Source organism: Cyrtonyx montezumae, unplaced genomic scaffold (genome assembly GCF_038088225.1).
Source record: "Cyrtonyx montezumae isolate F1298 unplaced genomic scaffold, pur_monq_1.0 scaffold_0, whole genome shotgun sequence".
Classification (NCBI taxonomy): Eukaryota; Metazoa; Chordata; class Aves; order Galliformes; family Odontophoridae; genus Cyrtonyx; species Cyrtonyx montezumae.
The window spans coordinates 40,950,770-40,964,530 of NW_027071824.1; the positions used below are offsets into that span (position 1 = coordinate 40,950,770).

Sequence of the window (13,761 nt, forward strand, 5' to 3'; positions counted from 1 at the left end):
AGATTTCTTTACTTTGTTCTGCTGGTGCTTCAAATTAAATTGAATGTCTTTAATCATTAGTTTGAATTTTCTAATAAAGCATGTGTAATACATGCATATATTCCAATGGTATAATGCGTAAGTTATGCAATAATAGTCCATAACAGGGCAGATATGCTACAGGATGCTATTAAAACTTAGACATTCACAGATTAATTTTTTTTTAATAACAAAGCTTAGGCTGAGATCACAGTACCACAGAACTGTAGGGGTTGGAAGGGACCTCTAGAGATCATGGAGTCCAACCCCCTGCCAAAGCAGCTCCCTAGCCCAGGTTGCACAGGTAGGTGTCCAGGTGGGTCTTGAACGTCTCCAGAGAAGGAGACTCCACCACCCCTCTGTGCAGCTGTGCCACTGCTCCGTCACTGCACTGGGAAGAAGTTCCCATGCACATTTGTGAGGAATTTCCTATGCTTCAGTTTGTGGCCATTTCCCCTTGTCCTATCACCACACACTGCTGAGAAGAGTCCATCCTCATCCCTTTGTCTCCCGAGGCTCCTTAGATATTTATAGATATTTATATCCCCTCTAAGTCTTCTTTTCTCAAGGCTGAACAGACCCAGGTCTCTCAGCCTTTCCTCACAAGGGAGATCTACCACACCCTTTATCAACTTTGTAGCCCTCCACTGGACTTTTCCAAGGAGATCCGTGTCTTTTTTGTACAGAATAATGACTAAGATTCCAAGAGCATCTAAATGACTGAGAAACACAAATCTAACTTTTTTTTTCTTCTTCACATTATGTAAGTATTTAGTATACTGGCGTATATATTGTGTAACTCACCAAGAAGATAGTGAATTAAAGTTACAGCAGATGAGTCAAATCTCTGTGGGAAGTATGAAATGACTCGAAGCGTAATGGTTTTACAAAAGCTGCTAAGTGCTGCGTAAAAGAAACAAATTGTCAATGAGCTGTTTGTAATAGCAGAGTTCTACAGTGCTGTGGCTTTAGGTAATACCAGATACCTCTGAGATTAAACTGCTAAGAGGACCACTGAGGGGGCTGATCAGTTATGGCAGTTCCTGTCTTGCAGCAGTGACACAACAACTTTTCTTCCTATTCCTTTCATTTTTTCATTAGTAGAGCTGAAAAGAAATGCAAATTTCTTCTACATGAGAAATATAAAAAATCATTTTGTAATAGCCTGTGATTTTTACTTTGACAGAAAAAAAAACCGTTTTCTCTGGAAAAAATTAAAAAAGAAAGAAAGAAATAAGTTGTTGCTTAAGTTGTTACCACAGTCTAGAAAATATTAGTAAATGTTTTTGTTGTTGTTCTTGTTGGGCCGCAGGCATGCTTTCCTGAATAGTTATATCCAGGTCTGATGTGACTCTTCCTCTTCATGTATTTTTTTGAGGAATGCTTAAATATTTAGTTGTGTTAAGACTGCAGAAATAAAAAAATACCTAAAAAGTAAATAAAGAATACTGTAGTTAAAATCACTGAGAATACCAGATAGTCTTTTCAAAAATAATTTTCCAACTGCAGGTATTATAAGCATGTAACTATCTAGCTGATCATCAGAATTTGCAATGAGTGAATAAAATGCAACTATTAACTTTAGAAGAGTATGCAGTACTTAGGATCCAACATTAGTCTTTGCAAATACAGACCATTTTCTCTTAGTTCAAAGAGCTTTCAAAATTATTTCTACCATCAGCTTTGCATTCATAATATAATAATTTTATGCAAACCTTGTTTTCCTGCTTTATGAATTACTTAATCCTGAGCCACAAAATTAGGTCATAATCATCTTTAATTACAACATACATTTAAACTGACAATAGAGATTTCATGGAGTGAAGTTCTCACTATGCTGTTGAAGAATCCCAAGAAAGGGAAACAGACCTATCATCTGGCTGTTCCAGTATGTCAGCTCTTTTCAGGTTCCTTAAGGTGAAAGCAGAAAAGATAGAAGTTCAGATAGGTTTCAGTTAGAAATGAGAATTTGGATTTTGCAGAATTTTAGCAGGTCTCAGATACTTCATTTTTTGACCAGAAATGTATTTAGGATTTTTAGACAGTAGAACGTTTTAGTACTTAGGGTGTTCTTCCATGTATTCTTTAAACCAAATCCAAAAAGATTCTGAATGTTAAGTATTTCAGTTCTTGCTTATGTGGTAATAATAGGGAGGAGTGATGAAAATACACAGATCAGTAATAAATATATATATATCTGTACAGATTGTTAGAAAATACTTTTTCTAGTGTATGTACCTCGGAAAAATGAAGTCAAGGTATGAGATAATGTTCAAATGCATGAAAATAAATGGTTTATGTCCTAGAACTACGCTGTTATTGCATGGTTTGGATAATCTGACTAGAGATGATCAAAATTTGACTCCATCTATATTTAAACAAGGTTTAAGATTATCACTGTGTTCACATAAATAATTTATAACTCTTTTATTTTCCCCAGAGCAGCTTATTAGACTTAGCCTCACATCTGTAGAAGTAACCTGCCAACCTATTGAGGCTTTTCCCCTGGGCTTAAGCTCTTTCAGTGTGGTTGGATGTTTTTGTGGATTCAAAATTTATTAATCATATTAAAAAATTAAAAAGCTTAGAAAGCTTACTCAACAGTATTTCCAAAAACACTAGCTAGAGATTTTACTAGTTGTTTAATCGAAACAGCTTCATGTTTGTAGTTTGTTCTGCTTCTGTATTCTTTAATTGTGTCTTTCTTCCAGTTACTGGGAAACACTTCAGTGACTGATTATCTGTTAGGAAAAGCAAGGTATCATTTGCTGTAAGTGATTGTTGTCTGCTTAAACATAGGAAGAATCAAACTGAGCTGAAAAGAAACCAAAAATACTACTGATGGACATTTATATTATTAAAATGGCTCTATGAAGCAAGCTAAACTCTCTCTTCCCCATTGTTTTTTCCTTGTGTCTTCATTGCCTCTTTCTAAACAGGATTGAACCATTTTTATGCAAATTTAAATGCAAAGCTTTAACCACAGATAAGAACCCAGAATGCAAGAATTGAAGACTGAAAACACCTGTTATAAACTAGTGCTTCAGTCTGCTGGTCTTACCTAGCTGTGAGCAGGCTCAGGATTTTGCATTTTCGAAGAATAGACAAAGCAAAGTCCTCTACCTGCTGGTCTAGCGTTCCTGAATGGGAAATTTCAAACAGTTCAGGAGAAGTAAGGTCACTATAAATCTATGTAATTCCACTAGCAAAGCCTCCTGTCAGTTGTTCATTTAATGGGAAAATCTTTGGAGAGGTGTGATATAGGAGGAAGGAAAATTAGGAGCGTGGTGTGGTGTCACAGCATCTTTCCTAAATTTGGTTCACTAGAGCAAATTTGACAGGAGACATCAACACAGTTCTGTGAATGTAAAGTAAGTTGGTATAAATATTCTCATCTGTGGACTGTGTAATAGAAAGTAAAAGATAAACTTCATTCTAAAAGAGTTTAATGTTCTAAAGATCAGTGTCAAAAGACGAAGGCATGTTTGTTCTTGCTTTTTGTGATCCAGTGAATCTTTTATTAGATGAGGTTCTGCAGAACTAGCTTCTCTGGAAGCATTTGCTTGAATAGAGTAGGCTATAGGGCAAGCACATCTACTTCCATCACTTCAGTCCCCTATGTAGAAGAGGAAGGAAATCATTTTGGATTGCCTGCACCACTCCATTCTGTCCATCTGCCTTTTAATCTGTCAGAGACCTCTCCAGACCATTGGTTATAGAGACAATTCTACTCAGCTTAGAGGAAAACACTGACAAGGGCCTAGACCTGCAATGAGGCTTTGTCCTAGGCATTTCCTTTAAACACCTTCTGCTTTCCTATGAAGTGTGTTCTGCTGCATCTGATTTGTTCCATGAGTAGCACAGGGAGCGTTTAATGCCTGACGTACTGCTGTGGATTCTGCAGCAGGGAGAAGGAACTGACGTGCTTTTGTGTACTTAGCCTTATATATATATACATATATATATATATATATATTTGCCTTTATGGTTTCTTTTGCAGAAGCACAAAGACAGTGTTTAGCATCAAAGAATTGAGGCCAAATGAACTGCAAAGCATGCTTATCTTCTAGAAAAGGAAAGTGGATGCTTTAATGCAGTGTGTCTTTATGATAGTAAGCATAGTAAAAGAACCTTCAGGATGAACTGATGGTCTCCTGCCTTTCTGGTGTGCTGTATCTTTCAAAGGGTGGAGAAATAGAATATGGCAACAAAATGGAGCACCACTGGTGGCACTGTACAAAATTTGTTATACTGTATCCTGTATTTGTTCTTTTGAACAGAAAAATTCAAGACTTTCGTATTAATTATCTGACACATTTTCTTTTGAGCAAACACAACCCTAGTAATTCTGCAATGTGGATGATTTTAATAGCTACCACCATATCTGTTACAGTATTTAGTACAGTGTTGTCAGTACAGACAGTGGTGGAGATCTGTTCAGTTTCCTGTGAAATCTGCCCATGCATTGAAAGAGGTCAAGAGGTTTAGAGATGAGGGAAGAGCAGATAAGCAGTCTTATCGGTCCCTCCATGCTCTAGACTTTTTCCCTTTGCATCAGGCTGCCTTTGCTGTACTGTGAGCATCCAGGTATTACCACTACCTCCTTAGCTGCATGCCTCTTGCAAGTCCCCCTACCCTCCCTTGCCTCATTCACTGTGCTGCTTTCATCCTCTTGTAGCATCTTATTCTTACAGCTGCTCCCACCTCACTTATTGTTTCAGTACTGCTGCTTCTTGCCTGCATCACTGAGATGGCAAAAACAGGTCAAGGACTGGGCTAAGAAAGATGGGGAAGAACAGACAGTAGTGGCAATGAGCTCTGCTTCAAAAAGATATTGTATCAGTGCAGTTCCTGCCTCATTACACGCTTGAAAGTTTGTAGGAATGAGGTAAGAAAGCGATCACATTCAAACAGTATTCTGGAGAACTCTGTCCCTACATACCCTAGGAATTCTCATTAATTACTGTGCCAGCCGAACACAGCTATTCCAAGAGAGTCCAATTGCATGCTTTTCTTTCCTTGGTACCCGTGCTGAAATGCTGTGCTTGAGTATATAAAAGCCTACCTATGGAATGAGTAGTTTTTAAACAGATCAATAGGAACTAATAGTTAGGCTGTTTAATTTAGTGGATACTTTAATCTCATAACTGTAAAACAGAGATAATTCTCTGTGTTTTAGCATTGAAAAGTATTTTAAGATGTAAGAGATGTCAGTCTTTTGTAGTGGCATTTAAGGGAATGCTAGTGGGATGGGCTTTGGTAAGATCCATACGTAATTATAGTATTAGTAAAATATAGAAGTTCTCTTATATTCACTCAAAGGAGGTAGTAAAAAACCCCTGATTGAACATTGTTCACTAGGATTTTCAGGGAAAGATTTAGCTCTGACAGCAAGCAAAGGGAATGTGTGGTTGTGTTTGGCAAGCAGCTCAAGGTAACCGATGCTGCAGGAAGGATTATTTAAAAGTCATTTCCTTTTCAGCAGTCCCTTGTATGTTTGTATCACTGACATTATATTTTTTCCTTTTCTGTTTACTTTTATTTTACTTTTATCATTGACCTAGTCTAAATTTTATTGCTATATTAACAAGAATTTTGTGAGTGAAATAGTTTGTTTTTTTTCCCAGCCCAGTGCTACTTTATGCTGATTTTTGTCTAAACTAACCTAGCAAACTGTTACTTCAGCAGACTGTTTCTAGTGACTAATGTTTGGACATGGTTTTTGTGCATATATGAATTCAGAAACAAAACAGGATTGAAAACTGTGAAAAAAGTATTTTCATTGTGTTTTAACATGTTGAATTTGTAAAACGTACTGAATTTATAAAAATTTGTGAAAATTACTTTAATATACTTTATATATATATATTAATTGCTGTGTAGCAGCCCACTGTTTTCACTCTGCTTCTGTTCAGTCTAGAGTGACTGTGGTATACCTTTCAGATGAGGTCACAGAAAATGAAATAGGCAGTTGGCAGACTAGATGGTCAAGGGCTATCTTTTTATTTATTAATTAATTTTCCTTGTTTTCCCCTCTTAATTGCTTCCAGTTGCTTCCATGTTGAGTTCATGGTTACTTTTTTATATGCAGTATTGTTGACAGGCACTCTAGAACTGCTGAAAGTTGCTCACTCATTTTTAGCTGGACTTTCAGGGACAGTGGTATCAATAACTGGCTCTTTCCTGGAGCCATTCAGGCTGATCCAGAATATTGAGGATCTTATTTACAAGCAGATGAGTACCTCTGTGCTTGGCAGAACTGAATGGGCAGATATTTTTACCACCAGAGCTGTTTGTGTAATTCAGAAACAATGTAGTAGGTTTTGCTTTAGGCAGACTATGAATCTGAAGCTGAAATAAAAAATCATAAGCATAGGAGAAGTTAGTTTCAAGGCCATTCTTCTCTTTACTCTGTGAAAAATCTTGCTTTTTGGAAAGCACCAGGTCTAATCTCTCCCTCTCCACTCTGCCTTGGACTCCACTATTCTGAAAGAGACTTTTTGTTCAGTTTCCAAGATCTTCATAGGAACTGATCCCTACTCTCACAGGGCCTGCCTGTTTGCTTCATGTGTGCCATACCAAACGGATACTTACAGAATGTAACAACACTGTCAGCCTCAAGAACAGGTCCACAGCAGTTTTTCACCAATACAATTGTAATATTAGATCTAATCCTAGTGTGTGCCTGAAGGCCATGGCTGGATGCATAGTGCAGGCCATGTTCCAAAAGAGCAAATTTTGAGTGAGACTTCAAGCCTATCAGTTTGGTTGGGTTCTGTCCTTCATGAAAGTGAAACTATGTGGGTAGTTACCAGATATTTGTGAGCAATTTGCACCGAAGGTAGCAGAGAAAACAATCTGTCTGTGAAGATGATAAACTCAAGGTGGGCAATCGCCACGTCCCTTTTAGAATTCTTGCAGTATGGATGAATAGTGTAGCGGTCCAGTAACTACCTTACATTGTTACTGAGTATTTACTTAAACTTTTCTAGTAACCTGAAGTTACCTAAAACTTTTTTTTTTTGTCTTGTTAAAAACATGCAATGAGATGGCTTTGTAGCATTCTGTCTTTATCCATGCAGTAGCAGAAATAACTGTAATTCTTTACAGGCTTGCATGTATTTTGAACTTACTTAGACAGATGGATAACTTCTTGTTTTTACATACTTCTAAACTGTCTTTTATTTGTGAATAGCTTTCTTTTAAAAAAATTAAAAAAAAAAACCAACAGCTACTGTTTCCTTGTTTGCAACCACATAGGAGTTAACACTTTATGGTGATTCTTTTTCAAACGAGGTATATTCTCTTCTTATTCAGGAAGCTGGTGGGTTTTCAATGTACGTGTGTTGGCCCTGTTGTCTTTCTTCTTTATACATTCCTGCTTTTTTTTTTTTTTTTTAATTTTATAGATGTCACCAGTCATCAGTAAGTCAGGGGACCTGAAATGCATCTCAGAACGTGACACAGATGGAGACTCACCTGCAACACAGTAAGCAATAAATATTTGAAACAATTTGCAGTGTTACATCTACTGGGAAACTGTGACAAATGTCTGCAGGGTTATTTTGTCTTAGCTAACAAAAAGTGGCTTTAGGATATTCATTCAAAAGAGTGCTTGCTTCACACCTAAAATGTGAAGGAAATAACAGTTAATACATACATACACACACATAAAACCATATAGTACTTCATGCCTGGTAATCTTGACTGAGGGACAGAGCCTTGTCCTGTGGCATTCATTACCTCTGTATTAGACTTTGTTTATACAAACTGAAGACTCATTTTGCAATTTCTAAAAGTTAATTCAAAATAGAAAAGGTCACATACTGAGAAAACTTAACCTAGCATCTTCTATTATGTTGCTGTAAGAAGATAAGATCTCAACATTTTGAACAAGAGTTTCAACAATAGTTTTAGCTATTGCAAGCAAACATGCTTGGAAAAATACACCTGGAAGTCCTTACTGAGTTTGCGATTGCAGGTATCTGTCATCTAAGTGAAATTACTTCATTGATCGTTTTCCACGTTGGTTCCCTCACCATACAAAGAATATGTGCATATACAGTGTAGATACAGATATGTATCTGGTTTTAACTTTTCCTTAACTCCCATTTTTTTTCCCTCTCCACCTGTAGCTAGATTTGAAAATAAACGGTGGGCAGAAAGTTTAATAATCATCTTTGATGAGGAATTCACTGTAATACTATAGAACTCAAGGCTGAATTCAGAGCATAACTATTCTCATAGAAAATGCTTAAAAGTGCAGTTACTGTGACAGCTGATACAGTCTGTCAGAAGTCAGTATCAGAAATTTGATGCAAGTGAACTGCATTAATAAAACTAGAGCAAACAGTTCTTTTGACTGCTTTTTCCCAGGCAACCACTGAAGCTTGTGGCACCACAGATTTAAAATGTGGAATCACAAATGATTTGATCAAATTCAAGAATTTTTAAACATGTCAAGTGTTAAATATTCATTTTTATGAAAACTAAGTCAGCCCTGAGAGTAGATCACACTGTACTGTCATCCTGAAGACACAGAATGCTGAGACAAGACACATGTATGCGTCACTAGAATGTATACCCATCTCCTGAGCTCTCAGGAGCTGAAGCATCATGAAGATGAAGTCATCTTTCATGTCATTAATGTCCCATTTGTGCAAAAATCAGTGTTACAAGCCTAATTCACAAGTTCTCAAGGTACTGAGCCATTTACCTGATAGTGAGGTGGAGTGACAGATGCCATGAGAGAGTATTCGATACTATCCTTTATCAGGGGAAAGCAACATGAAAATGAAGAACTGCAGTACAGTAAGTAATAGTGTTGTATTTTCCTTCTCTGTAACCAGAGATTCTAGACTTGATTATATTTTTGCTGCTTTGAAAGTACATACTTTGCAAGTTTTTCCATAAACTAGAACGTAAGGAAATGTGATTAACTTCTCTTACTGTAGCAGTGACTACACATACCAAAGTGTTTTTCAGAAGAAACTGTAAGTTCTCACCTTATTGTAAGAACTGGAGGAGAGAAGGATCTTGCATCTTAAGCCGTTTGAAAGACTGTTTCATGTTTATGCTTGTTATTTATACTGTATGCATTAGATATCAAATCATCTCTGAAACATGGCTGCGTATTTTTCATTAAATGTCTCATTTCTTTGTACCTAAAACCATGATGAACACAGATTACAACAGAGCTGTAAGTTTCCTTTTGCACTGCATTTGCCATTTCTTGAAATACCCTAGAAAATGACACACATGTAAATGTTAAGATCTTAACTGGTAAAGTTTGCTGTTGTAGCATCTAAAAGCTATTTCAACATGACTTGAGATCCAGTGTAATCTCTGATTACATATTTGCTCTAGAAGTTTCCATTCTCTTCCTATTTTCTGTAAAATTGTACTTCATATCTCTGTCACATGTGATCATACAATAGAAATTAAGTAGTAACTAAACTATTGAATCATTGAATGGCTTTGGTTGGAAGTGACCTTAAAGTTCATCCATTTCTAACCTCCTGCTGTGTGGCTGCCACCCACTGAATCAGGCTGTCCTGGGCTCCATCCAGCCTGGTGTTGAACACTTCCAGGGATGGAACAGCCACATCTTCTCTTGCCAACCTGATCCAGTGCCTTACCACCCTTCAAGTTAAGAATTTCCACTCGACATCTAACCTAAATATCCACTCTTTTAGTTTAAAGCCATTTCTCTTTGTCCCATCACTATAAGACTGTACAAAGTGCATCTCCCTCCTTAATTACATGCTTCAGCAGCATCCAACATAACACAAACCAAGGTTAGTTTGTGCAGTGTGCAGTTGAAATTTTGGTCAAAGACAGTAACTACCCTTGATAGATTACAGTTAAACTATTATATAGTTGAAGTTACAACTTCTGCTGAGAATGGGAATGTATAGTAGAAGCGGTGTAACATCTGCAGTCCCTGGGACCATCTACAAGATCAGTCTTAATTCCCTTGTTCAGGGCACTGACTGAGAAAAATACAGGAGTTTGACTGATATTTTTGTCATTTTATGAATTCTGGCAAGCACAAATAGACATTAAAGTGACTAACCCTGTGAATGTATCATAATTCAGGTAAGTTAAAATAGGAAAACTAATCTCTTGCACTTTACCTGACTCTGTCCCTTAAAATTTTCAATAAATAAAGCACGAATCCCTCTCTAATTGCAAGAATTTTGGCATATAAGCTTAGGAAAAAAAGAAAAAAAGCCTTGTGTAATGACTTCTATGATTGGTGGAAACTGTAATTGGTATTTTTTATTACATTTATTGACTGTCAATCAAGACTTACTGATCTTTAAGATCAGGAACAGTTCTTTTCAAGGCAGTGCTGTGATGTGTTGAAAAGGAGAGTAGTAGAGTGGTCACATATTTTGTCCTCATGTTCTTTTCTGTCTTTGTTCTGCAGTGGAACAGTAGTTTTTGTAGCTGTTTCAGCATTGTACTCAAGAGGAACAAGCAGACAATTGCTCTAACACATCAGCTGTGGGTGGAAAAAGCTCTAAATTTGAGCTAACTTTATGTTTCTTTTACTCTTTTTATATCTGCTTTTTTCTAGAAGCGTAAAGAAAAAGAAGAAGAGGATACAGAAGAACGTGATAGAAAATCAGCCCTACTTAATGGATCTTAGTTCTCTTGTATCATCAGCTAATGGTGTTGAAAATGAACCTACAGCCCATGTGGTGGAATTGAAGAAGAAAAGGGTGGTGAGAGGCTCAAACCTAAGAGCACGTGGAAAGACAAATACTGCTTTTGAGCCTGAATGCCATGATGTGTAGTCATCCTTGAATTCCAAATACTGGTGTGACATGCAGTATACGCATAGGTCTGAATGCTGCAACTGCAACGTCCCTTCTAGGATTGACCAGAAAAAAACAACAAAGAAACAAATTAATCAAATGCACAAAGTGGTGGTGGTTGTGAGTTACTAGTGGTGTAAGCCTGTTCAGAACAATTTTGCTTGGGGTTCCTTGAAAGGAACAGAACTTGAATGCTCAGTTCCTCACTCTGCACAGATAAAATCTGAAATGCACTTTTGTATTTCACGAGAACCCTACTGACAAATGTAGTGTTAACCATATGATTATATTCTAAGTCAGGCTGACCAGACATTCCTGTGGACTGCAGATCAGTGTATTGCAAGCAGAGAATAGAGTCCTGAGTGTGATCGAGAACAAAACAAGCCTGACCACAGCTGAAGTTCTTGAATTAGCATTTTATGGTTTTGTTGTAAAATCAAGCACTGTTCAGAATGGTGACGTTTCAAAGGAATGCTGATGTTACAGCATACCTGAAAAAACAGGCTTTAAAAAAAATGTTCTCCTGATGTGAAATAAATATTCCCTGGGTCTGCATTTTGCAGCACTTAAACAAATTGTTCAGGAACTAACTATGCAACTACTCTGACTTCAGTGGGACTACCCGTGCTTACCAATACAAATAAGTGTTGCAAATTCTAGGCACTTATATTTTCAAATAAGGTTTTATGCACATAATAAACATGCATTGCAGTTTTGTCAGGGTTCCTGGCTGCCTTGGCAGCATTCTTGCCAAATATACATTTCATTTCAAACTGTGCTGTTTGCTTTACTTTTTCTAGCAGTCTTTTTTCAGTTGTATGTCATTAATAGGTTTTTTGGTTTTTTTCTTGAGTGTTATGTTGTAAACTTTCACTGATGACTTCACTAATGATATGCAATTCTAAATAATATATGTTTTATATTAAATGGAACACTTTCTATCAGTTAGTGTTGATATTTTTTTCTGGCTAATGATGTCCAGTTTATTTTTGCTCTGCTAGGAAATTCTTCCTCCTCCCCCTCTAGAGCAATAAATAACATAAAATTAGAAAGCCTTTATTTAGTAGACTTGATTCCATTAAAAAAAGAAGTGAGAAAAACAGTGTTGGGCACTGATGTGTGAAATGCACCCAGATGCAGAACACTAGTTGCTATATATTGTAATATCTTCCCTGCACATGTTTCATAGCCAGAAATAATCTTTAAACTTGTTTCTTTTTGGTGAAAAGAAGCAGAAAATATTCTTTTTAGCCCCACTGGTAGTGGTAATTTGCTTACAGTCCTAGCGGTATGCCTGGTGTAATGTGTTTGAAATTCTCTTCTTAATGGGACATGTATGTGTACTGGAACATGATGAATGTCTTTTTTCCAGTGGTAGGTTGTGTAAAATTATCTTAGTCCTGGGACTGCCTGCTTTTGGCAAGGCCCCTAGGTTCGTATGTTGCTGCTTTTTACAGTATATTTGAATGTAAAGGGATTTAAAGATTTTATAATAGAGAAAAATCTCAATGTCTTCAGTTTCTCTAAAATGTGCTGGGTCACACTTAAAATAAGAGCAGAGTGTGACATCAGACTCCACGTCAGGAAGAGCTGAGCAGTAGCCAAAATCTGGGAGCTCACTGGAAGACATTGTAAAACATTAATTTGGCATTGTGGATGCTGAAGACAGAAATAATACTTCAGATAAACACCACAGAGAGATGGTAGTTCTAATCAAAGGCACAGCACCTCCTTTCATGCTTGCAAACTAGGACTCCAATTATGTTCACTGCTCTGAAGCTGAATAGAGCTGCTTTGCCACACTTTCCAAATTGAGAGGAGAGGCAGCAGTAGTGTCTTCCAAGGCATGGTTCCAAATAACAATTAAGCGAAGAAATCAGATAAGAGCCAAGCATGAAAATGCGTGGAGTTGAAAATAAACTTTTCGTAATGTTTTCTTGTAATTGCAGTATCTTTTGTTTTTTGTAGTTTTTTCTTCCCTACCACATGGTTGACCAGACTCTTCTATTGCTTTATACCGGATCACTGCTGTATTAGAGCTTTATGCATTTGTTAACAGAAGATGAAGAAAAATAAGGATCTGCAATTAAAATAAAAACAACTAGAAAACAACTGCAAGTGTTCCTTCAGTATTTAGGTTACAACCTGCAGACTGACATCACTTCCCAACAAATTATCGGCAGGGCATCATAGATAAGACAATTTTAACTTTTTGTTCAGAAACAACTTTTCAGTTTTAGGAGATTCCTCATTCTTCAGATATTGCTGTTGGTGTCCTAAAGTTGTGAGAGAATAATGCTTTTAAGCAGTTTGGAAGAGGACAGTGGTTTTTAAATATTTTGAAATTAGACTTTCTGTAATGCATCTTGTTTCAATGTTAAGGCAACCTGCATATTTTTTACATCACTTCAACATGAACACTGTGTGCCTTTGATGGAAATTGTCCCGGGTATTTAGAAGAATTTAAGAAGAATTCAGAATGCCTACTGAATGTCTGTGTAAGTCAAAGAACTGCGTTAATACCCTAACACACGAGTGCCCTGCAAAGTTGCTTGCTTAGCCCTGATATGAAATAGCAGAATTAAAAACATCTGTTGGAGGAGTTTTTACAGGGTGATACTGGTTCATTGCTAGCACAACGCAGATAAAACCTTCGTTAAAAAAGGGTAAATAGTAGATATTTATAACTGCCTGGTGATAACAACACAGTAGGTCTTTCATTGTTCTGGCGTTTTTAGATTTTATGTGTGTGTGAGGTTACAACATAGAGGTCCTGTTACGTTTTTATAATTTGGCAGAGATACCGTGAAGAATGAATGCATAAATTAACAAAATAGGAACGAAGGGATGGCTCATTTTTCCTGTGTTTCCCAATAGCCATCAGATTGCATTTAGTTTTTTCCTTAAAATAGTTTGAGGA

General features: G+C 36.8%; 1 protein-coding gene across 2 annotated transcripts in view; it reads left to right on the forward strand.

The window, feature by feature from the left end:
• AHI1 (Abelson helper integration site 1) overlaps positions 1-12,845 on the forward strand; it is an 82,293-nt gene extending 69,448 nt beyond the window's left edge. For both annotated transcript variants that reach the window (XM_065733287.1, XM_065733296.1), the window contains exons 24-25: positions 7,428-7,507; positions 10,601-12,845. In XM_065733287.1, coding sequence (XP_065589359.1) covers positions 7,428-7,507; positions 10,601-10,820 — 300 coding nt within the window. In that variant the 3' untranslated portion in view covers positions 10,821-12,845. The remainder of the gene's footprint in view (positions 1-7,427; positions 7,508-10,600) is intronic.
• Positions 12,846-13,761: the final 916 nt, after the last annotated feature.